The sequence below is a fragment of the Garra rufa genome, chromosome 17, assembly GCF_049309525.1.
Source record: "Garra rufa chromosome 17, GarRuf1.0, whole genome shotgun sequence".
Lineage (NCBI taxonomy): Eukaryota > Metazoa > Chordata > Actinopteri > Cypriniformes > Cyprinidae > Garra > Garra rufa.
In genome coordinates, this window is record NC_133377.1 from 32,606,853 (window position 1) to 32,633,622 (window position 26,770).

Consider the following 26,770-nt stretch of genomic DNA (forward strand, 5'->3'; position numbering starts at 1 on the left):
AACAATTTTTGTATAATATATTTTTGTATAAAATCAATTTTTGTCATAACTAAGAATCAATAAGGAAGACGGTGCCCAGTTGGCACATGCATTCACAGTAACCCTCTGCTAGTTTGGATTTTAAGTTTACAGAATTGAAAGGGTTAGACTTTAAAATCAACACACAGACACATACACACAAAATATAAAATGTTGCCATTCAGTTTTATTTGTTAGCATTAACTATATTAGTTAACATGACCAATAAATAAATAGCATTTATTAATGTTAATTAATATTAAGCTAAAAAAGTATTCATATATAATTTATGTACTGTGAATTAACATGAACATGAACACAGTTCATGTGGGTGTACAGCAATACACAATAAAGTGCTCTATAAACGCTTCATTCTTTCAAAATATCTTTAAAAACAAGTTGAGTATTGAAAGGGGCGATATATATATATATATATTATATATATATAATTTTATAATTTTCAGATGTTTTGAACAGATAACAGCAAAGCTTGTTTTTATTGTCCAAGTTTGTCTTGAAATTGTTAATTTAAATTTTATATTCAATAAATAACACTATGAAAATAAATGTCTATCAATGAAGATAAATCGCTAATGCTAAAAGTTTAATTTTTCTTAATCTTTTGCTATGTGACTGAATAGGACAAGTTCATGGTATAGTTCAGTAAAAAAATAAAAAAATAAAAAAACAACTGCAAAATACAAACAATGAAAGACTTAGTGACCCTTTATATTTTCTCAAAATATCAGACTCTCAAAGATCAGACGTATTTATTTCGATTACACTATATATATATGTGTGCATTTCTCAAAGATGGTCTATAAGCAAGATAGCATGTTTCACTTTCTACCCCTCTCTCCCTCTCTGCCTCTCACCCCTCCCCCCTGCAATAATGAGCTTCTCTGTGCCTGACTGAACGCACACACATACTGTAGAGACATTCACCAGAGTGACAGCAGGTTTCTGAGTTCTTTTTTAAATTTTCTTTAATTCATAGAAGCTTGTATACATTTTTTATTTGCAGCACTTGCTCAGAATGATTAGATCTCTGTGTGAAAAAAGTTTTAAAGAGTTTGGATGCTGCACTTTAAAGATATAAAAATATTTTTTACTATATCTTTAAAAAATCACCACGTCAACACCGTTCAAGATATCCCAAAACCGCTCGCAATTTAACATCTTCAGAATATTCTCTTCATGTTAAAAAAGTTTGGTGTGAATACCTTATTTTTCTTAGAAGGAGTGTGAATTTGTTTACAGCCTGATTTTTCCAAAAATCCACATTCAAATCAAAATAGCCGGCTTCCTGTTGGTCTTAGCTAATGAGTTTGATTTAGAAAGTTGTCCAGATTGATGAGAACAATATATGTACAGAGTTTGGTGACTGTAGGAAAAACTAACCCCCCAACTTTTGTCAAAAGATGGCGCTATAGAGTGCCTGCTCCACGCCCATTTATGACCTTTTGCCAGTGTCTAACTATCATTAATATTGACGTGTGTGTTGAGTTTCATGAAATTCTAAGCATGTTATCTGCCTCGAAAAGACAGGAATCAAATTTTAAAGTTTGACGCGTTGCCATGGCAACAGTATTTGATTTATCATCGACCCCTTTACATATTCTCATCGGCCGTGTTTTGACATTATTTTGATGAAGTTTGAAGAAAATCAAGTAAAATTAAGAGGCTGATTTCAAAGGATTTTGAAAATGACACGCTTCCTGCTGCCAGTTGGTGGCGCTATAACTTTGACTCATAATAGTCACATTTATGGAATCGGCATCATACAACAAACAAACTGGTGAAGTTTCATAAGAATCAAGCAATGTGTGCAACAGTAATTAGACACTTCCTGTTTCTCATTTCTCGCCATAAATTTGTCGCCTTGCCACGGCCAAACCGTTCGAGATATCAAAAATCCCCTCGCAATTTAGCGTCCCCAATGTCTTGAGATCATGCTGACCGAGTTTGGTGACAATCCTATGGAAACCCTGGGAGGAGTACGTTAAATTCCAGAGCATGCGCTTTTTAAACAGCCCTAAATATCTCACTTCCTGTTGCGTTCAGCCCATGACATAGAGTACAAAAGTTGTTTGGCTCAGTGAGATCTATATGTGTACCGAGTTTCATATCAATACGTGCAAGTATGTGTGCGCAGTACATCAAGTTTTCAAACTGTGTTCCAGGGGGCGCTGTAGAGGCCCTGAACCACGCCCGGGTCCCAGCCTCTGTGGCGTCCGGACGACGGCAGATTCCGACATGTGTGCAAATTTTCAAGAGTTTTTGAGTATGTTAAGGCCCCCAAAAGTGCCCCAACGGTTGAAAAAAAAAAAAAAAAAAAAAAAAAAAATAAGAACCCTTAGAAGAACAATAGGGCCTTCGCCCTTTTGGGCTCGGGCCCTAATAAGTCTTAAAGATATTAAATGATTTCAGAATATTCATTTTGTGTGAACCAGCCTTTTAATATTCATATAACTAAAAAAAACTCAGAAGCTATCATTTATAAATGGTAATTGAAAATTCCAAGCAATAAAGATCACAAACAGTTTACAATCCTTTGTAGAGCCTTCTAATAAATTGACCTGGATTATAAAGACAGAGAGCATAAACTTTTTTCTGGAATGCACCAAAAAAGTACTGGGGGCTTGACAAAAGTAACCTTACGCCCTTTACACACCTCCAAAACAAAAGGCCACTGAGTAATTTAGTACTGCACCAACCACAGGTGCTTTCTGAGGGTCAAGTCATTGAGAGGCGAGTCCGAGCAGTGACCTCAACATAAAGGGCCCTCTGGGAGACAGAGGATCCAGTCACCTTTCCGAGCCCTTTTATGACTGCCAATCAGAAGAGAGCAGAGTGAATGAAAGACCGGGAAAGAAAAGGAAAAAGAGAGGGACAGAAGCGGACAGTTTCTTTATGCCCCGCTGAGAGTGCAGGTTTAAAGATTACACAAGTCTATTAAGAACGCCTAGGTCATTGGAACGCTACGCGAACGGTTACGGCCGTTTAGCGCTCGGCACGAGAAAAAGCTCTGAGAGCCATTTTACGGAGTGTTGTTTCATTAGTGGTGGTCTTTTATATTGAGAAAGTCGTTTTCTGTGAAATCACCACAACTATAAACCGCGCTCCAGAACTTGGAGTCCTGCCTTCCTACTCCCGACTTCTCAATGTTTACTATAATTACTCACCCCATTTCACTCAAACACGCCCTTTCTCTTCCATTCGCCCTTTTCCGTTTCACACACGGCCATCCAAAAATCACACCTCTCCTGTTCTCTGCCCGACCTACCCTTTCACCCCGTTCTGTCACTCTTTTCGTCCTCTCACTCATTCAGTCTCCCTCTAACACTCACTTGGAAATCTAACAGCACAGCGGTCAAACTAGAGTTGTTGTGCTCCTGCTAATCGAAAACACATTTCCCCAGCACTCCCTCCCTCCGTCTTTTTTCCCTGGTCCGTCCCTCCCTCAGTGACAATCATTCCCCTATTTCCTCAGCGCTCTGGGTCGTACTCCGCTTCTTGTTACTGTGTTATTCGCTCTCTCGTCCCTCCTCTCTTTGCGGAGAAGATGCCAAAAATAAATGCTACCTTGTATTGTAAAATGGCTGAGAGAAAAGTCTTGAGGGAAAGCTAGCTGGACAACCCAAATTGCAACAATCCAACAATTTTGGGTTTACATTTATGCATCTGAAGCAATGGGAATCGAATCCATGCTCTTGACGTTGCAAGCACCAGTTGAGCTGTTAGTGGTCATGTCAAAATTACTATACTAAGAACAATGTGAATTATTACTTTTCTGTTCTTACTAGTGTTGTCAAAAATATCGATATTTCGATAAATATCGATACTGAAATATCTGAACGGTACCAATACTAATTTCCCGAAGTATCGATACTAGCCGAGCTGTCACTTTCACTTTCACTTCTCCACAAAGGCGCGTGAAGCGAAAGCGAATGCGGCGCCCCCATAACCGGCTTTGTTTGATAAAGAACACAGCAGGAGTGCTTTCTGGAAATATTTCGGATATGAAGCAAATGAAAGCATACTTGGAAAGTACACAAGCAAGCCAATATATAAGAGTTGCTACAGAGCAGTGCTAACAAAAGGCGCTAACACCACTAATATCGCAAAGCACCTGAAAGACAGACACCCGGATCTATAACTGTTCTCATTTTAATATTACTGAATCATTAAATAAGACTATTATTGTTGCTGATATGAGTGTTGTCCCGTTTTTTGTTTTTTTTTACCGTAGTTGGTTAATATGATCAGATTGAGGAATCCTAGACGAGTAAATACTTTAACTGCGGTCAAATGTAAATTAACTGCGCTTATTTAACTTTATTTAAAAAAAAATCATTACTTAAATTCTGCAATTTGTCTTAATGTCTATCCAGTGAATGTTAACTAATGTTAACAAATATATTTTACCATTAACTTAAGTTCTAAGATTAGTTAGATAGTTCAGTTCATTTTAAAAGTGTGGTCTAAAAAGAAAAAAAAAGTTTACAACCTACACTACCAGTTGTATTTGAACAACAAAGAAAGTATGAAGCAAACTCAAATGAAGCTAAGAAGCTGAACAGGGCTGTAGCAGTGTACATATGCATATACCTCATTCATGTTCTAGACTTACGTTATGTTTATCTTTCAATTAAAAATGAAATTTATCCCCTTAATATTGTGGCAGTTTTTTTCTCTGTGGTATCGAAAATAGTATCGAATATCGATATTTTTCAAGGTATCGCATCGAAGTTAGAAATTCCAGTATCGTGACAACACTAGTTCTTACGTACAGAGATATAAACTCTACACTAAAGTGTAGTGCCAATTTATCAACAAAAAAAAGGAAACTCAAATCTGTGATTCTTGCGCTTCCTCCTCCATCCACGCTTCTTCAGCACCTGTCATTCCTGACTCTTTAATCTATGCTTGCTTTGGCAGCATAGATGTATAATATACTAACTCTGTGTATTTAGACAGTCTTTCCTCTGCTATGAAATTACGTGCCCGCGTTTCTTCTACGAGCACTGAAAGCCACAACCTCCAGCCAGCCAAAAAACACTGCAGGACAAATTGGGAGGCAGTGAGAGTTGAGTTGTAGTTTAGATTTAGTGAGCCTGAGGATGACAACATGGCAAGAAGAAGAAAAAGCACTGGCAAACTGCATCTAAAAACTATAAAAGATATAGTTTAGAGGACTTACAGCAGACAATTATCTCCTCTCATTTCCCACTCTTCCTTTTGGATGCAGTTATACTTTTGTTTATGCTTCTTCAAAACTGGCATTTAAGCCGCAGGAACAAATTATTTTCAAGTTGCAATTAAACAGAAACAGCTATTCTTTTCCTCCATATTGTGAAACAGTTCTATTCTGTTGATGGTTTGTCTATCAATTTGCACTTACGTCACAGTTTGGTCAGTTATCCGGATGCGCGGCCATATTGGCGATACTTGGATGTAAACAACAGCATGGACTGCATGGTTAATGTACTACTAAATATGTTGTTCTGCTACTTTATGCTGTCTAAACCACAGGAAAATGTGTGGAAACTGCTAAATCATATAGAGAAGGACCGGAATATTTTGACAAACTAAAGTTAATAGGTGGTAAAGAAACGTAGGAGCAGTATTAAGATATCAGCCTAATATTTCACCTACCTGACTGGAAATGAATAGAATAAACATGAATGTTGTCAAGACTCTTGCCCTGGAAATCCTGGTTCTGTTTGGCCAACCCCAAATGCCTTTTGTTCTTTAGATAGTTTTTGCACTCTTCTTGATTTGTTATAAATGTTGTCAGTCTATAGTTCTCCAAATGTTTTTCCTGGTACGACCGATTAGTACAGCCCAAAGCATGACAATAATTGACCATTTTCATCAGCAATAATCAGCAAAATTTGCGAGTTCTGTTCCGTTCAGTGGCATTGTTTACATCCAGTGCCGCCAATATGGCCGACTGATGGCGCGTTGTGAAAACGCTCTATTGGATAGAGGCAGATCTGAATGCTAGCTTACAGGTGATTGTACGAAAACAGGTTTAAGTGGACGCAGTGAATAGAAAAGTCTAGCATACCTACAAAAGAGAAGTCTGTCATTTCACCACAAGATCAAGTTATGACATTCTGATTAAAAATTATGAGCTTAAAACAAGTAAACAAGTAAAAATGAAACATATATGGATGAATCATTCATTAATATTCATTTAGCAAATAGAGTGTTTTCATGATGCATCATCAATCGGCCATATTGGCAGCACTGAATGTAAACAATGCCACTGAACCAAACAAATCTTGCATGTTTGCTGATTATTGCTGCTGGTCAATTATTGTCATGTTTTGGGCTGTACTAATCAGTCAGACCAGGAAAAACATTTGGAGTACTACAGACTAAAAAGTTATTACAAATCAAGAAGAAGTGTGCAAAAAAACTGTCTGAGGAGCAAAAGCTGTTTGGGGTTGGGCCAAACTGAACCAGAATTTCCAGGGTAAAAATTGACAACATTCATGTTTGCTCTTATCATTTCCAGTCAGGTAGGTGAAATATTAGTCTAATATCTTAATTAATATTCCTTGTACGTATCTTTACCACCTATTAACTTTAGTTTGTCAAAATATTGCGCCCTACTAAGTCCTTCTCTATATGATTTAGCAGCTTCCACACATTTTTTCCATGGTTTATACAACATAAATTAGCAGAACAACATATTCAGTAGTACATTAACCGCATTATCAATGCTGTTGTTTACATCTGAGTGTCGCCGATATGGCTGTGCATCCAGGTAACATGCTGACATTAATACAGACTTGTGTTTTGGTTAAAATAGTGACCTCAACACATATTGTAGACACTTAAGCTACACTTATATGAATGTTACTGCATTAGAAAACATAATATCCAAATAAGTGCCAAACAATTGGAAACAAATGATGTCTAGATATTTTCTTAGAACTACTTAACTTCACTTTTTAAGATATTTTGCAATTACTTTTAACCAAATAAGTGATTTTTAGTATAGTTAATCACATCAACGATGAAGATGTTCCACTAACGTTTGACATCCAGAAAGTGTCTACATAATTTTAGTCTATATTTTAAACAGTATATGCGACCCTGGACCACAAAACCAGTCATAAGTAGCACGGGTATATGTGTAGCAACAGCCAACAATACATCATATGGGTCAAAATTATTGTTTTTTCTTTTATGCCAAAAATCATTAGGATATTAAGTAAAGATCATGTTCCATGAAGGTTTTGTAAATTTCCTATTTCATATATCAAAACCTAATTTTTGATTAGTAATAAGCACTGCTAACTTCATTTGGACAACTTTAAAGGTGATTTTTCTCAATATCTTGATTTTTGCACCCTCATCTCGGCCGAATATTGTCCCCAAATACTTGTGGTGCTACTGTGAGCCAGGCAACTAGTCCATACATCTCCCAACTGTTCGCAACTTAGCATCAGATGCCATCAGAAACGACCACAAAACGAAACTAACCCGTCTAACGCAGGCTAAGCATTGGGATCTGCTATTAATCTGCACTCATATTTCAAACACAATGCGTCTTGGCTGAATCTTCTCCTGACCACAAACTAAATGCCTGAAATCACGCCTATCCACTCAAACAGCACTCAGCCAGCGGGAAGCTTAGTTCTGGTTTCCTTGACAGCGGTGTCAAAGGTCAAAGGTGGCCCAAAGGCTCCAGACACCACTTTCTACACTACTCAAGACATCTGCCTCAATGGGAAAAATATAACCAGCCGAAGGCGCGCGCAATTTGCACGTGCAGCGAACCCTATTGTGAGCGAGGTTAACTGAGGATGATCTACTCGCAGGTGCTGCTGAAGGTTAGTTTCTATGAAACGAGCACCGGCCAAAGCTACCGCAACATTCCCTAAACAGCATTACGCACTAGAGACAACAAACAAAGCGCAAGAGCGAACATTTCGTACATCAAAACACTACATTTTCCTTACTTGTTTAGACATGTTTTAGTAAAAACCACCTCGTTTAAAGTCTAAACGCAGAATTAAGTCACAAGTCACTCACCTTAATAGCTGTCCAGAACGGCGTTCACATAATTTGCGATCAAAATCCTCCCTTCGTACGTAACAGCATGGTCGCTCGGATATTTATCTTGAAATCGCTGATGTCCCCAAAAAAGCAAAAGGAAAGAGCGGTCACATTTCTCGGAAAAACATTCCAACCAATGCATGGCATAACAATTCACTCCTCTACTGTGTATATCCAGTCATCCCGCAAAAATGAGATGTAACGATATTTATCTACTTGAGGCGCACTGGTCACGGTTTATGATCCTAATATAGCTAGCATAGCTCGTTAGCAAAGAGCATATCTTGAGCGTAAGCTTAAATTAGAACGGTGTCAAAAACTAGACTGTATTAAACAGTAATACCAAGTTAATAGACAGAGACTGTTACGACAACAAGATGTCAAAATACATTGCTGCCAATGCAATTTTGAAAGACACATGTCTGTGAGCAAGGTAAGTTGGCTTTGCCCAACATCGCAGCTATAACCCCACGTATACAACGTCAACGGTCATTCAATTTACGTCTCCGTGTTGTTTACAACCCCCCAAACGAGTGAATCCACAGCGGGTAGATCGTACCACTAAACCCGCACTCTAATGATCTGTCCTGTCAGGCTCATTTGCTGGAATGGCTAGCTAACCCCGCGGTCCGTCCACACGATTAGTAATGTAACGAAGCAGCCACTACATTAGTAAAGTGTTCCCTTCACGTCCGGGCCGTCACTAAAAATCCAACAATCGCGTAAAAACATCCAATAGAAGCGGAATACAAAAATCTAACGCTCTTCGGGATGAGCCCTGCACGGGTTATTAAAAACACGAACTGTCAACAAAATGGCGGCTGCGTTGAATCAACAGAGGACCCGAAATGGATCTCTCCCTCAAATTCTTCGCCCTCTCCCTCGTCTTCCGTGCGGCGCTCGTTACCCGTGATAATCCGAGATGTCGCCCGAATCCCTCTCCGGGTCCGCGTTAGTCGAGCTCAGACGCGTCGGAATGGGCCTCTCTCGTTAATCGGGCCTCCATGTCTGCTAAGCCCGTATCGTTTCTGTCAGTACAGCACGGGCATTCTCACAGTCGGAGCGGGAGGGGAGGAGAGCTGAGGAAAGGAGGGGGGACGGGGAGCAGGGAGGGGAGTCGAGGGCAGTTGTCGAAGGCTGTTCGACACTTTCTATCTGCTCAATTGTGCGGGGCATACAAATTCAGCGAAACACTTTTAAACAAAATGCGGGATGTATGTGTTGTCGTACGCTCGTGGCAGTGTTTATCCACAGTGAAATATCGAGACTCCCGTGGGAATCGTTGCTGTGAGGCGGGTTGTGTAACTCTTATGAGCGGCACTGAGCAGAATTCAATCATTAGAAGAGCAGCAACAATGTTTGGTTCCCAGAGCGTTCCCAGAACGTTAGGTTTTGGTTTTCAGAACGTTACTTTTTTAAGGTTTGCTTTTGGTTCGCCAGGAAAGTTTTCTTAACATTCCCAGAATGTTAGTTTTTAGTTTGTAGAACGTTTCCAGAAAGTTCGTTTTTGGTCTGTAGAACATTCCCAGAACATTTTTAGTTTGTTGCACATTATTCTAACATTAATGTAATTAGCCTAGAACGTTCCTAGAACGTTAGTTTTTGGTTTCCAGAACATTATTTGGTTAGCCAGGAAAGTTTTCTTAACATTCCCAGAATGTTAGTTTTTAGTTTGTAGAACGTTCCCAAAAAGTTTGTTTTTGGTCTGTAGAACATTCCCAGAACGTTAGATTTTAGTTTGTAGAACATTATTCTAACGTTAATGTAACATTCCCCTAACATTATTAGCTTATAACATTCCTAGAATGTTAGTTTTTGGCTTCCAGAACATTATTTGGTTAACCAGGAAGGTTTTCTTAACATTACCGGAATTTTATTTTTTAGTTTAAAGAAAGTTGCAAGAATATTAGATATATATTTTTTATTTTTGGTTTGTAAAACTTTCCCAGAAAGACATTCCTGTTTTTGGTTTGGAGAACATTATTTTATTGTTAATAACATTCTTCTAACGTTATTATAACATCCGTAGAGCATTTTTATTTTGGTTTTGTTCCCAAATCGTTATTTTTTAAGGTTAGTTTTTGACATTCTAGACATTTCTCTTCATTCAAACGTTTTTTTTAGTTTGTGGAACGTTCCCAGAATGTTAGTTTGGTTTGTAGAACATTATTCTAACGTTAATGTAACGTTCCCCTAACATTATTAGCCTATAACATTCCTAAAATGTTAGTTTTTAGGTTCCCACAATGTTATTTTGTTTGAGGTTTGTTTTTGGTTAGCCAGAAAAGTTTTCCTAATATTCTTTTATCCAAAGCAACTTACAACGTTAATGTAACATTCCCCTAACTTATAGCCTTCTTCTAGAATTATAAACTATTGTTAAATACAATTTTTTAGTTATCGGTCCTTGGAATCCAGAGGAATTAAATGGTTGAAATCACTTTTTTCAGCTGATTAACGATAAAATAAGTGACAGTCAACAAAATGAAGGCAAAGAACATGAACAAAATGTGTATGATAGGCTACATACTCTCTGGGGCCTCTGAATATTTTTATACACACAAATGAATAAATAATAAAAAGACTGTTTCTTTTTTTGTGAACAACCCTTTTGTTTAACGAATCATTGAGTAGACGAGTCAGTGATTCACAAAACACACTACTGATGCCTCCTACTGGTGTAACGAGTTAAAAGGGCTACCGAATGAATCTTTTTAGTTGACAGATTCAAGAGAGTCAGTGAGATGAATCAAAATCCCAGGCGCTGTTGTGAAAGGGCAACCATTATAACAATTTCTGGCTCCTGCGTCGTGTCTTTAACCACAGTGAAATATCGAGACTCTCATGGGAGCTGTAGCTGTGGAGAGGGTTGTGTAACTGTGAGTGGGCAGAAATCAGTCATTAGAGCAGCAACGACAATATTGAAACCTGCCTTTTTATTTGACCTTTTACTTCGTCCACACAAAATCCCACTGAACTTTTGGAGCAAGCGTGGAGGAGGAGGAGGGACGGTGAAATACCAGTTGCGCAATCCATATAGTTATTTTTTGACATTGATCTAAGTGGCTGGTCAAATCTGCATTTACACAAGTGCCTAATATAACAAGGTATTATCATTGCAGGGGTATTGCTTCATGAAAAAATATTAATATTCATTATCACGTGACTTATTTTCTTCTAGTAATGCAGAAATGACCTTGGTGAAACAGATGGAAATCAAACCTCATTGTTTATATAGTTTAACTGTTGCTGTTTTATAACTGCAAATGAGATCTGACTGCATGGTTTGGGGACATGTCGCACATTAACGACAGAAATTAATTAGGAAGCTAGGCATCCAGCAGCTTCCTTATCATACAAAATAATGGAAACAGTATGTGACTTGTTATCAGTTTATAATGCAAATCTGTCTCTCACAATATGCAAACTTTATGTTTAAACAACTTTTTAAATATATTTTAAAATGTAATTTATTCCTGTGATGCAAAGCTGAATTTTTAGCGCCATTACTGTATTTAGTGTCACATGTTCCTTCAGAAATAGTTCTAATATGCTGATTTTTTTGCCCAAGAAACATTTCATATGAAGAGCAATGTTAAAAATGGTTGCTTAATATTTTATTGGAAACTGATACATTTTTCCTGGATTCTTTGAAGAATAAGACTTTTTTTTTTTTTTACGGTCACTTTTAATCAATTTAATGCATCCTTCCTGAATAAAAGTATGAATTTCATTAAAGAAGAAAGACATTAGTGATTAGTAACTAATCATAATGTAACTTCTTTAATCCTACACAAGGCTTAATGAATTATTTGGCCTTTCTTAGATTATTAAATATTATGTAAAATAAATGTTCTAAATCTAAATGATACAATTTTGTCTAATTTTTCATTATCAGGCTGAATTATTTATAATGCATTTGAAGTCAAAGTTTACACACACCTTGCAGAATCTGCAAAATGTTAATTATTTTACCAAAATAAGAAGAATCATTCAATATGCATGTTACTCTTTATTTAGTACTGATCTGAATAAGATATTTCACATAAAAGACATTTACATATAGTCCACAAGAGAAAAATAATAGCTGAATTTATAAAAATTACCCTGTTTAAAAGTTTCCATACACTTGATTATTAATACTGTGTTACCTGAATGATCCACAGCTGATAGAATATCTCACAAAAGGGAGTACACCCCTCACATTTCAGCAAACATTTTTGTATGTCTTCACAAGGGACAATACTAGAAATGAAACTTTGATATATTTTAAAGTAGTAAATGTGAAGCTTGTATAGGAATATAGATTTACTGTCCTCTGAAAATAACTCAACATACAGCCATTATTGTCAAAATAGCTGGCAACAAAAGTGAGTACACCCTAAACGATACGGCATTTTGTATGATCCCTATTATTTTGGTAAAATAATTAACATTTTACAGACTCTGCAAGATGTATGTAAACTTTTGACTTCAATTGTATATCAGCATTATATTGCCATCAACCACCCTGCATTATAGATATCACCATCAAAAACCACAGAGTTCATGCACTCTGATGCCTAAAACGAACAGAAATTCTCTTAATAACATATTTATTGATTTGTTTAAGAGTGCAATATGCAACAGGTTGGCTTATGTGTAAAGTCATGTGCCTTTTTCTGGCTATTTAATGCAACATTGTTTTTCTTGTAAACATTTTGCAAATTCAAAAAGACACTCAAAATGTTCAAAAGCCATATTGTGAAGTGAACTTTCTTGTAAGTGGGACTGTGTCTTAAAATCAAAATATGAAGCAGTCAAGGAACCCTGAGAATTAGGACAAAAGCACCAAGAGGATCATCAAGAATAGCTCTAAAACATGTGAACACAATAAATACGATTTTTTTTCTATCCAATCTTCAAAATAGCGACATCAAACAGAAAACACCAGTGCAAACTATCAACCCAAAACGAGTACAGTACAGACGAAACGTTTCACAGTGCAAAACTTGAGCAGGTACCTAAATCTTTGCATTTCTATGATGCCTCCAAAGGCATGTGCGGAGCAGATGTCATCCGTCGACAGGCAAGGGAAAGTGAACTGTGCACTCATTTCATTGTGAGGTATTAAAACGAGAGCTCTGAAGAAGCTATAGGGTAAACGTGTGCCATGCTATTAAATATGCATATGCAACTTGAACTGTATCCCCTGAGACATCTGTATCATCTATCTCAGTGCTGGTGAGCTCCAGTCCTGCGGCCCACCTGAGAGACAGTTTGTTCCAACCTGGAATTGATTAAATGTATCACATGGGCGCTGTGTTACACTTTTAAAAATAAAGGTTCTTTATCGGCATTGATGGTTACAAGAAGAACCTTGAACATCCATAGAACCTTTTTTGAAAGGGTTCTTTAGATTTTTAAAATGTTCTTCAAAACGGTTCTTTTAAAAACCGTTCACTGAAAGGTTCTTCGGGGAACCAAAAATGGTTCTTCTATGGCATCACAGCAGAAACACCTTACCCTTTTGGAACCTTTATTTTTAAGAGTGTAGTTGAAATATGTAAGCTCAGGTTGGACTGTAAACATCATTGGGCACAACTGTACTAAACAAAAACACAATTAGTAGATATAATAAGACAGACACTGATTGAAAGAGGTTTGTCTGTCTCAATATAAATGTCTTTTGACATAAACGGCACTTGACAGGAAGATCTTTTTATGGGCTTCATGAAGCTATGGTGATTCCATCACCTGTCTTGGACTGATCAGAATAATAAAGGAAGGAAAAGGAGGCTAAAGAGTCTCAAAGGTGCTACGTTCCTCTACATTCGTCTGTGATGAAATTGCACCTGGAGGTCCTGTCTGTGGCTGGAAACCCCGGTCTTCACCATCCAGACTTTTCCGGCAGACAGGGCAGGTGTCGTGCTATTAACATAAAAAAAGCACAAAATGTAGACAGAAGATTAATTCTCTTATTTTTTTTTTTTTGTGTACTCTACTTTTTAAAAAAGAAATTAATGTTTTTATTCAGAAAGGACATATTAAATTGATCAGAATGATTGTAAAGGCATTTATAATGCCTAACAAACAAAATCAATTTCGGATAGATGCTGTTTTTTAACCTTTTTATCGAAGAATTCTTAAAAAAAAAAAATTAAGTAGCACAACTGTTTTCAACATTGATAATAATAAGAAATGTTTCTTGAGCAGCATATTAGAATGATTTCTGAAGGATCATGTGACACTGAAGACTGGAGTGTAATGATACTGAAAATTCAGCTTTGCTATTACTGGAAAAAAAAATACATTTTAAAATATATACAAATAGAAAGCAGTTCTTTTAAATTGTAATAATATTTCACAATATTCTTGTTTTTATTGTATTTTTGATCAAATAACTGAAGCCCTGGTCATCAAAAGAGATTTTTTTTTAAAGCATTTGAAAAATCTTACCCACCGTAAACTTTTGAATGCTAGTGTAGGTTATTTTAGCACATAATTTAGTTTTAGATGACTTGTACTTTTAAAATATCATGAACTTCTGAGCACATTTCAAACCTGCCACCTCAAAAATTCATGTTTGCGGTGACTCCAGTGAGAAGATGTGAAAGTTTGTTCAAGTAACGTTAACCACAAAGTTTATTGTGCTTGTAAATTCGAAAACTGACATTTTAAAAACCCACTGGAAATTCCCGAGGGGGAATTGCTCTTTGGATTGGTCTACAAGTTGACGTCACAACTGACCAGCTCTATGAGCTTTAATTAGTCTGTTAGAATAAGAATATTTTTCTTTGTCCACTAGAGGTCCTTCCAAACATTTTTGCGTGCAAGTTAAATACAGCATAATCAACTATTGTAAATGCCCAGGTCGCTACTATACACTACTAGTCAAAAGTTTTTGAACAGTAAGATTTTTAATGTTTTTGAAAAAAGTCTCTTCTGCTCAGCAAGCCTGCATTTATTTGATCCAAAGTACAGCAAAAACAGTAACATTTTGAAATAGTTTTACTATTTAAAATAACTGTTTTGTATTTGAATATATTTTTAATTTAATTTATTCCTGTGATTTCAAAGCTGATGTTTTAGCATCATTACTCCAGTCTTGATCCTTCAGAAATCATTCTAAAGTATTAATTTCTATAATGTATAAAGCTTTTTTATTTCAGATAAATGCTGATCTATGGATCTTTCTATTTATCAAAGAATCCTGAAATTTAAATACTGATGATAATAATAATATAAATGTTTCTTGAACAGCAAATCAGCATATTAGAATGATTTCAGAAGGATCATGTGACACTGAAGACTGGAGTAATGTTGTTAAATATGTAGTTTTCAACACATAAAAAATAATTTTACAATATATTCAAATAAAAAGCAGTTATTTCAAATAGTAAAAATATTTATACAATTTTACTGTTTTTGCTGTCTTTTACATTAAATAAATGCAGGCTTGAGCAGAAGAGACATAAAAAAAACATTAAAAATCTTACTGTTCAAAAACTTTTGACTGCTAGTGTTTATGACAAGCAACACTAAATAAAACCAATGTCTCTGATTGTAAAAGATCCAACACTAAGGGCATTTTATTAGACTTATACCAGTTGTAGCCAAGGCACGATACAGTTGCTGTGAAAGCAGTGCAGACAGGGCAACTGTCGGACAGATTCCCCTTCAGAGTACTCTTCTCTACACACAGGGCATTCCAGCCGGCATGCTGTGAGAAAGACATAGAAAAAAATATGCATGGATGAACACGCAAGAAAAAGAAGACAGCGACTGTCAAGTGCTGCATGTACTGTGAAATGGAAAGTTGGAAATCAAAGGCATAGTCCACCCAAAAAAGAAAATTCAATTCGATTCAAAAAGCAGTGCATTGTGTGTATGCCATATTCATATCAAATATTACCAGAGGCTCATATTTTCCTCTCATATTATTTATTGCTGAGCTGCAAATCTGTTTATTCAGTTACAAGTTTCTTAAAGAGATAGTCCACCTAAAAATCTAAATTCTGTCATCATTTACTCACCCTCATTTCGTTCCAAATCCATGACTTTTTTTTTTTTTTTTTTGATGAAGCGTGTTGAAGACTGACACAGAAGAGAAGAAATTGTTGAATAAAGTTGTTTTTTTTTTTTGTTTTTTTTTGCACACAAAAAATATAAACGTAACTTCATAACTTTACGGTTGAACCACTGATGTCACATGGACTATTTTAAAGATGTCCTTACTACCTTTCTGAGCCTTGAACGTGTCAGTTGTGTTGCTGTCTATGCAGGGTCAGAAAGCTCTCGGATTTCATCAAAAATATATTTATTTGTGTTCTGTTTGTGGGTTTGGAATGACATGAAAGCAAGTAATTAATGACAGAATTTTCATTTTTGGGTGAACCATCGCTTTAAAGAGACAGTCCATACAAAAATTGGCAACAATTCTGTCATCATTTACTCAATCTCGTGTTGTTAAAAACTTTTTTCTTTTTCTGCTGAACACAAAGAAAGACATTTTAAAGAATGTTGGTTGCCAAACAGTTCCGGCTTCCATTGACTTCCATTGTATTTCCATTAGAGGTCGACCGATGTATCGGTTTTGCCGATTAATCGGCACCGATAGTTGATTGGCTGAACTATCGGTTATTGGCAAAAATCCATGCCGATAGTTTTTCCGGATTGCGTTCTTTTCTGAAGCGGCTCACGATCCGCTCTGCTGTCATGGAGTATAGTCAGACACCAATGTTTAATGTCAGGATTGTTACCATATATTTGCATTGATTTATATCCAGCTGGTCATATTCTTAGCCAGCAAAATTGCAGATTTAAAGACTTGATGTGAGAAAGCAAACAGAATCCTGCTGCGCCACAGCGCGCCATTCATAGTTTTACATTACATATCTGTCCCAAATTGTTGTTAATGTTTATAAAGGCTTGACCCTGGGCTGGAAGATTGAGTATTGTACATTTAAGTGATAAATTCGTATTTCTGTAGCTCTAATAAAGTCTGTATGCTTCATATAGAGCTATAATTTATGTTTTAGCCTTTTCTTCAGGCCGCGGAAGCATGGTGGGTTTGCATCTTGTTACTTACTTTATTTCACAATGCCATTTTCCTTGTTCTTATTTGATTTTAATAACTGATCAACAAAAATATGTATTAAAAATTAAGATAAAAATTATACAAAACGAAATTCGTTTAAGAAGGGATTTTCCACAAATAAAAAGGTGGAAGTGGTCAAAATTTGTGTCTGACCCTCTCCAATTCTCCCGGTGTATTGCCGTCCTTCATACCACGTCCTTTATGACATTTACAAATTACACAAACTTCTTTCGTAATTAACAGATTAAACTGAAACAAAACACAAACAAATCATATTTAAACGTAATATGTAAAACAGATAACACACTTTCTTAAATGGCTACAACAATATAGATCGCACTTTCTCTTTCTCTTTGATCTGTTTAAACTAATCTTTGCCGCTTTTTTGATCATTCTTGAAGTAAATATTTGCCCGTTTGGTGATTAAATAAACTGTTTTAGATTTCTGCTTGAACTACACGCAACGCATCCTGTGTGTGTGTGTGTGTGTGTGTGTGTGTGTGTGTGTGTGTGTGTGTGTGTGTGTGTGTGTGTGTGTGTGTGTGTGTGTGAGATACCTGCGAGTTGACCGCGCAATGCAACGCTGTACTTTTGCCCGGTTTGCATCCAATGCATCGCAATCCTCTCCTCAAGGCACGCGTGAGCACCTAAATCGCGGCTGGCTTCATTGCACAGAATTTGCACTGTGAGACGCGTGCGCTTTGCTTGACAGTGAGTGCTTCCACCTGCAGTTTTTTTACTTTACATGTGCCTTCATTTCTGCCGTTTGTAATGCAGTACTATTAGATGCACTAAACTCGCGCACTGACAGACTTTCACTTGCTCTTTGTGTTTGTTCGTCCTAAAAAGCTCGATTGCGTTTGCGGTTAAATGCACTTGCATTTTCGAATTTTATAGAAACTGATGTACAGTACATACAGTCAGTTATGTTTTCAGAGCAGGACATCTGATATATCGAAATAGATCTGTGCATTCGTTTGAATGCAGCCTGTTACAGCAGCCAATGTCTATGATCTCATCAGTAATAATCAAACGAAAAAGAAAAAATAATAACTATTGTCTGTTAACTTTCGGATACTTAAAGAACACTTATTTTAAATAAGTAATTGTTTTAAAAGTAGCCTGCTTATATAATAAAAAAAGAAAGTAAATTTTGCTCAAAATAAATTATATAAAATGTATATGAAAATGTAACCACGTGCAGTAATATTGAAAACTGAGAATGTGATGCATGGTTATTTAGTTGATATTGAAAATCTTAATTAAATTGAATCTTAATTTTAAGAAGGCAGTACTAACATACAGAGATTCCAAATAAAAACAAAAAATATAGAAACTGCAATTTTACATACACTGTAAAAAAAATCTCGTAAAAAAACGGTCAAATGACTGGCAGCTACGGCTGCCAAACAAAAACCGTAATATTACAGTAAAATATCTTAATTTAAATAAAGTGCAAAAACAATAATTTTACTGAAATTTTCATTAAAGGTTTTACAGAAAAAAAAAACATTATTTTACTGATTTTTCCTTGTTTCAATTACGATAATTTACTTTAATTTTACGGTTTTTGTTTGGCAGCCATAGCTGCCAGTCATTTGACCGTTTTTTACAGGACTTTTTTTACAGTGTATTGTTAAAAATGTAAAGATTCCCACCCCTGCTGTTATATGAAATAACACTTTACAATGAGCCCATTTGTAACATCAACTAAGATTGATGAAAGCTGTAGAATAGAAGTGGTGTTCCTTGTTAGGGTGTTATTTTGTTAACATTAATGAACTATGAAATAACTTTAATGATCAATATATAATTAAAATTTATATTTTTATTAATTTACAAAGTATGGTTTAGTACTTTTTTTAAAAATAGCAGAGCACTATTTTAGTTGCCGTTCAGTATCCATTTTCAAAAACTATCGGTTAATTAATCGGTATCGGCCAGTGTGGTCCAACCTAAAACCAATATCGGTCGACCTCTAATTTCCATATGGAAGTCAATGAGAAACTGAAACTGTTTGGTTATTAACATTCTTTAGAATATCTACTTTTAAAGTCAAACAGGTTTGGAACAACCTGAGGTTGAGTAAATGACAACATTTTAACTTTTGGGTGACTATCGCTTTAAAAAACTTGCAACTGAATGAACAAACTGATTTGTAGCTCAGCAATAAATAACATGAGGGGGGGAAATATGAGTCTCTGGAAACATTTGATATAAATATGCATATACACAATGCACTGCTGTCAGAATCGTACGTATTCATCAAGTTTTAACACTTTCCAGTTTACCCTCTCGAATTTATCATACTCACTACAATGGCCTGCCAGGAAAAGCAGGAAAAATGCTTCCTGGAGGTGACCAGAAATATGCAGACAGCCTTGTTTTGCTCTATAGCACTTAAAATGAAGTGTGCATGGTGACTCAGAGGATTATGGGAACTTACCAGCCTGTTCTGAGGAGATGCTAACGGTGGGGAGAGATGAGATCATCCCCTTTTCAGCAGGAGGAGGACCGGTATTTTCAGACTGAGCAAGCAACTGGAAGAGAAAAAAAAATCTGCAGCAGTTGATGAGCAGGATGTGTCTAATGCTTTAATTATCACAAGAAAAATCTAAAATGCGCTTGTCTCCAGCTTTAGGGAACAAATTTAAGTGCCAGCAGGCTAAATGCTGTGAAGAGCAATGATGCAAAAAAATCTGAAAAGGTTAAGGACATGAGTCATATCACTAGATGAAGTCAGTGACAGCAGACGACAGTGTGACTCACCTGTGTGATGACCACATCCAAACCGCCTTGTCCCCAAGCGTAATCTCCAGGGTTTGAGTGCAGCATGTTAGACCTGAGGAACAGGTTATTGATAAATACTTGGATGGATCTGTAGGTACTGTCTTGACATATACAAATGAATGAATTTGTGGGACAAAAGGGCTTGCTGAATATCTTTTGTTGGTCCAGGAACAACATTTCTGTCAAACAACTGTGATGGGTTGAAGCGAATATTGTTTAAGCCCAGCCAAACCCTAAATCTGTTTGACTGATTGACAGGAATGTTATTTCAGGAACATACTGTACTTCACAGAATCAAGGTTAACCACAAAACTTACCATGAAGATGTTTGAGAACCAGCACTGTCAGAATTGGAAAACAGACCAGCCAGGAACTGCTGGACAATCCTTCATTAAAGAGACAAAATCAGTTTTGGTGTCTTGCAGTCTTGGTGAATTCAGGATTATTTCCGAGCTTTTCATCTTATTAATCATATATACTTGCTGTTTAAGAAACATTTGTTATTATTATTTTTCACTATATATACTATATCATTCAAAAGCTTGGAGTCAGTAAAATTTTTCTGGGCAAAGAAATTATAGAAATTAGTACATTTATTTAGCAAGGATGCTTAAATTGATCAAAAGTGACGATAAAGACATTTATAATATTACGAAAACGCAGTTGTTCTGAACTTTCTATTCATAAAAGAAACCTGAACAAATTCTACTCAGCTTTTTTCAACATAATAATAATACTAAATGTTTCCTGAGCAGCAAATCAGAATATTAGTATGATTTCTAAAGGATCATGTGACTGGAGTAAATGATGCTAAAAAATCAGCTTTGAAATCACAGAAATAAATTACATTTTAAGATATATTCAAATAGAAAAGCGTTATTTTAAATTGTCAAATTATTTCAACATTTTTTACTAATTTACTAATTACTAAATTTTACTCTTAACTTAATTTCTAAGTTTTTGCTGTACTTTGGGGCAAATAAATGCAGGCTTGCTGAGCAGAAGAGACATCTTTAAAAGAAATGTAAAATCTCACTGGTCAAAAACTTTTGACTGGTAAATTTTGGGGTCGATAATTTTTTTGAAAATGTTTTTAAGGCTTTACATTAAAAACATTAAACTATAATTTAAACAGTAAATATTGTGAAATATCATTACATTTTTAAATAGCTTTTCTATTTTCATGTGTTTGAAAATGTCACTTATTCCTGAATTTTCAGCAGTCATTACTCTAGTCTTCAGTGTCAGATGATTATTAATATTATATATTATTGCTTATTATTATAAATGTTGCTTAACATGTTTTGTGGAAACTATGAATTATCTTTTAAACCAGATAAATGACTAGGCAAATGTTATTAACTAATAGGTAAAAGGTTGTCTGCCTCAAGGGGGCAAATTCAAATCTTAAAACAATATTTTTTATTAGCATTTGTATATACAGTCGTGGCCAAAAGTTTTGAGAATGACACAAATATTAGTTTTCACAAAGTTTGCTGCTAAACTGCTTTTAGATCTTTGTTTCAGTTGTTTCTGTGATGTACTGAAATATAATTACAAGCACTTCATACGTTTTAAAGGCTTTTATCGACAAGCCTTTTTCCAGATGCCCCAAACAATCGGAAAGAGGCTTCATCTGAGAATATGACTTTGCCCCAGTCCTCAGCAGTCCATTCGCCATACTTTTTACAGAAGATCAATCTGTCCCTGATGTTTTTTTTTTTGGAGAGAAGTGGCTTCTTTGCTGCCCTTCTTGACACCAGGCCTTCTTCCAAAAGTCTTGGCCTCACTGTGCGTGCAGATGCGCTCACACCTGCCTGCTGCCATTCCTGAGCAAGCTCTGCACAGGTGGCACTCCGATCCCGCAGCTGAATCCTCTTTAGGAGACGATCCTGGCACTTACTGGACTTTCTTGGACGCCCTGAAGCCTTCTTAACAATGCAGTGGAAAGTTTTTTTTCGGGATTAAGTTCATTTTCATGGCAAAGAAGGACTACGCAATTCATCTGATCACTCTTCATAACATTCTGGAGTACAGTATATGCAAATTGCTATTATAAAAACTTAAGCAGCAACTTTTCCAATTTCCAATATTTATGTAATTCTCAAAACTTTTGGCCACGACTGTACGTAAGTATTTTTTAAATTACTGATTCCCGAAAATAGTATGTGACCAATGAAAACTGTCTATAAAATGTTTTTAAAAACACTTAATCAGTAATGAATAATTTAAGGTCTTACAGGTTTGGAACAACATAAGGATGAGTAATTCATGACAGAATTTTCAAATCAAATCAAATTAGGCAAGTCTCAGTGCAATGTAAGAGAAACATGAATATACTAAATATCTGATGAATTTTGCAACTGTAAGCTGTCAACAGATTCTCTCAGTGAAATAAATTTTTATATATATATAGAAATATATATATATATATATTTATGAATAAACCATGTTGAAACTGAATGTTAAACTTTAAATACAGATCATCATATATTCCGTCTTCTAGAATTAATAGCAGACAGCGGCTGTCACAAGTGGCATTACACACCCCTCCATAGCCTGCCCCTGATCCAGTCTAGAGTTTCGCTGCTGGCTGTTTTGTTGAGGGATGAGCGCAGGCTCTGTGCAGTCTGACAACGTCTCCACAGACGCTACAGGTCCCACTGTCCCAGAGGCAGGGTCACCAACTGCTGCCTCGACCCCTGAACGCCTGCGGAGTGCGTCTGTGACGGTGGGGTCGGAGAGGAGAGCTGAATGTTCCATGAAGAGCAGCTGCCACAGCTAATGGCAAAAAAAAGACAAAAGTTTCATAGAGAAACAAAAGCATGACTGATCCCCTTTAAGGAATCCTTTCCTTTACACCAGCAATTCAAATTTATATAGTATATACACTACCGATCAAAAGCAGTAATATTGTGAAATATTTTTACTATTTAAAATAACTATTTCTATTTGAATATATTTTAAAATGTAATTTATTTCTGTCATCAAAGCTACATTTTCAGCATCATAATTCTAGTCTTCAGTGTCATATGATCTCTCAGAAATCATTCGAATATGCTGATTTGCTGTTCAAGAAACATTTATTAGTGTTATTATTATTATTTTTATCAGGATTCTTTGATGAATAGAAAGATCCAAAGATCAGCATTTATCTGAATTTTTTTTTTTGTAGAATTATTCACTACATCATTCAAAAGTTTGTAGTCAGTATTAATTTTTTTCTTTTTTGGGAGAGAAATTCTAGAAATTAATACTTTTATTTAGCAAGGCTGCTCTAAATTGCTCAAAAGTGATAATAAAGACATTTATAATGTTACAAAGATTTGTTTTAGATAAATGCTGTTCTTCTGAACTCTATATTCATCAAAGAAACCTGAAAAAAATCTACTTAGCTGTTTTCAACATAATAATAATAAATGTTTTTTGAGCAGCAAATTAGAATATTAGAATGATTTCTGAAGGATCATGTGACTGGAGGACTGGAATAATGATGCTAAAAAATTCAGATTTGATCACAGAAATAAATTAAATTTTAAAATATATTCAAATAGAAAATTGTTATTTTAAATAGTCAAAATATTTACTTTGGATCAAATAAATGCAGGCTTGGTGAGCAGTAGACACGTCTTTAAAAACATAAAAAAATCTTACTGTTCAAAAACTTTTGACTGGTAGTGTGTGTATAAATTCCTTATATACAAATAATCACTTTATAGTTTAGATACAAATTGCAAAAAGAACTACAATAAACTAATAATTATATATAATGTCTAAAAATATATCAGTTATTCTAGTACAAGGTTTATTTGAAGTAGTTTATTTTTATATTCTCAGTTTTTTTCTTTTAGTTTATTTTTAGCAACTCTGTAATGTGATTTTATTGATTTATTTTAATATTTTAATTTAGGTTTAATTCATCTTAATTTTAGTTTTAACTTTAATTTCAATTGTTTTATTGCTTTAATTACCTAAATTATTTCAGTTAACAAGGTTCAACTTTATATCAGTTAACAAAAAAGGTTTCACAGTTTTAGTTTTACTAAATGATAATATATATATGCTTCTGTTATAATCAGTTATGGGAAGACTGTGGGGAAAAATTATACCTCTGCAAACTGTGAGGCCATGTCATCACCACCTACAGCGGCAGAACCAGCAACAGCGCCATCACGACTCTGAAGAAGACTATTGAAACATGTTTTAATCATTTTAAATACCAAACATCATAATTACAAAGGATATATGTGACCCTGGACCACAAAACGAGTCTTATGCAGCACATATTTGTAGCAATAGCCAAAAATACATTGTATGGGTCAAAATAATTTTTCTTTATGCCAAAAATCAGTAGGATATTAACTAAAGATCATGTTCCATGAAGATACTTTGTAAATTTCCAACCGTAAATATATCAAAGTAATATGCATTGCTAAGAACTTTATTTGGACAACTTTAAAGGTGATTTTCTCAATGTTTAGATTTTTTTGCACCCTCAGATTCCAGATTTTCAAATAGTTGTATCTTATATTGTTGTATCCTAACAAACCATACATCAATAGAAATCTTATTCATATTTATTATATTTCATTGACTGGTTTTGTGGTCCAGGGTCACATATAGTCTAAATTGAGTAAACAGAGATTTATGGAATTACAGTAATACAAAACATTTTGGTCTTGATCATTAGTTACAGACATAATAGCAAAACTAACCTTGAGTTTTCTGACACCTCTTCAATGAAACCAGATTCACATCTGGGACAAACATATTCCTGTTCAAACACAAGTACATTATTAGGTATACATACATTAGATGTAAAAATGTTTATCTGTAATGTTTTATAGGTTATCATAAATTAGATATCAGTCCTGAACAAATTTGCTCCAAATTCTAATGTTAACTTTAAGATTTTTAGAAAAAAAAAGGACTTGCCATGTGTTTAATAGCATAAAATAAAATCATTAAAACACGTGACAACTTGTCTTGAGAATACAGTTCAACCTTTCAGTTATAATCTACCTTTTTGTAGTATCTTTACTTGTTTACCTTACAGATATTACCAAAAACCGTTGATATTATAATTTTAGATTGGAGGAATACATTTCACGTATATTATTATTATTATATGACGTGCAAGCATGCACCTTTGTGTCAGACAAACCTATCCAGGTCCCTTACACCTGCTAATCAATGTACTACATTTGTGTTTCTACTTGAACAGGGTTGCAGACGGTCGAGGCTGTGCTAAATTTGGCATCAGTGTAACGTTAACTCCCAAACTTGGATACTGAATTCCTCGCAACCATGGCACTCATCACGCACTCCTTAAAACGTTTAGCTGCGTGAACCACATTCCCGTGGCATTATACCAATGCGCGTAATCTTAAACTAACACTACATGTATATGAAACATATCCAGTACTGTAAGTTAGTAGACTACTTCTACTTCTAAGTTATCACTAAGAAGGAAAACTTAAGGAAGTTAGTTGCGTTGAGGCGTATTACGGGGTAAGCACACAAAACGAATGAATGGCGGTTAAGGAAGTGTTGCTGTGTACTTACAGGCAGCTTTGGGTCGATTTCACCTTTACAGCAATGACAGAAGAACCGGTGTCGTGGAGCAGCAGCAGCGGCCTCCGCCATCTTCACTCACTATAGAAGAATGACGTTACGCGTCGCACTTGGAAAGGAGCGTCCGTTGTCAAGGAGATGCGTCGTTTCAATAAGGCTACTTGATATCGACGAGTTTCCAAACCGGTAGAGCTTCATTATTAATTCGACAAATGAATTTTAAAACATAGTAGTATTTATATTCATTTCTTGAAAGAAAGTGAAACGAAATATCAAATACCAAATCGAATTTTCCTCTACCTGACTGTTTCATTTCAAAAACTTGCATTAGACATTAAAACAAATATAGAATGACTTATATAATGAGATATTTGTAAAACAACAACAAAAGAAAAATATACACTACCAGTCAAAAGTTTTTAAAGAATTCTCTGCTGCTTTTCTGGTCACCAAGCCTGCATTTATTTGATCCAAAGTACAGGAAAAACAGTAGCATTTTGAAATATTTTTTAATATTTAAAATAACTGCTTTCTATTTGAATATATTGTAAAATGTAATTTATTCCTGTGCTTTCAAAACTGAATTTTTAGCATAATTACTCCTTCAAAATTATAATATTCTGATTTGCTGCTCACAAACATTTGTTATTATTATTATTATTATTATTATTATGTTTAAAAGACCTGAGTAGAATTCAGTTTTTTTTTTGATGAATAGAAATTTCAGAAGAGCAGCATTTTATCTGAAATAGATCCCCATCATCACTTTTAATCAATTTAAAGTATCCCTGCTAAATAAAAAATAAATAAATAAATAAATAAAAAAAATCTTGAGCGAAATTAATTTCCTCTACCTAAATTTCCTCTCTCTCTCTCTCTGTGTATATATGTGTGTATATATATATATATATACACATACATATATTCCGACTCCAAGCTTTTGAATAGTATGGCACATAATGTACAAAAGCTTATTTTAGATACATGCTGATCTTTGGATCTTTCTATTAATCAAAGAATCTAGAAAAAAATGTACTAAACTGTTTTAAATATTGATAATGATAATAATAATAAATGTTTCTTGAAGAGCAAATCAGAATATTAGAATGATTTCTAAAGGATCATGTGACACTAATGACTAGAGTAATGATGCTAAAAAATTAGCTTTGATCACAGGAATTAATTACATTTCAAAATATTAATATTCAAATAGAAAGCAGTTATTTTAAATAG

General features: G+C 35.1%; 2 protein-coding genes across 2 annotated transcripts in view; both read right to left on the reverse strand.

Moving 5' to 3' along the window:
* Positions 1-9,124, reverse strand: part of ash1l (ash1 (absent, small, or homeotic)-like (Drosophila)) — a 49,400-nt gene extending 40,276 nt beyond the window's left edge. The window contains exons 1-2 of the mRNA XM_073821241.1: positions 9,002-9,124; positions 8,071-8,167 (exon numbers count right to left, since the gene is read on the reverse strand). The gene's annotated coding sequence lies outside the window, so the exon portion shown is untranslated. The remainder of the gene's footprint in view (positions 1-8,070; positions 8,168-9,001) is intronic.
* A 2,632-nt stretch (positions 9,125-11,756) lies between these two features.
* On the reverse strand, positions 11,757-25,609 carry rnf115b (ring finger protein 115b). Its single transcript, XM_073822145.1, has 9 exons — positions 25,529-25,609; positions 24,679-24,737; positions 24,073-24,151; positions 22,512-22,744; positions 20,281-20,349; positions 19,943-20,015; positions 19,620-19,713; positions 15,681-15,796; positions 11,757-14,004 (listed from the first exon to the last, which is right to left on the reverse strand). Exons 1-9 carry the CDS (start codon positions 25,607-25,609, stop codon positions 13,873-13,875), a joined length of 936 nt encoding a protein of 311 aa, XP_073678246.1. The 3' UTR covers positions 11,757-13,872.
* Between the last annotated feature and the right edge of the window lie 1,161 nt (positions 25,610-26,770).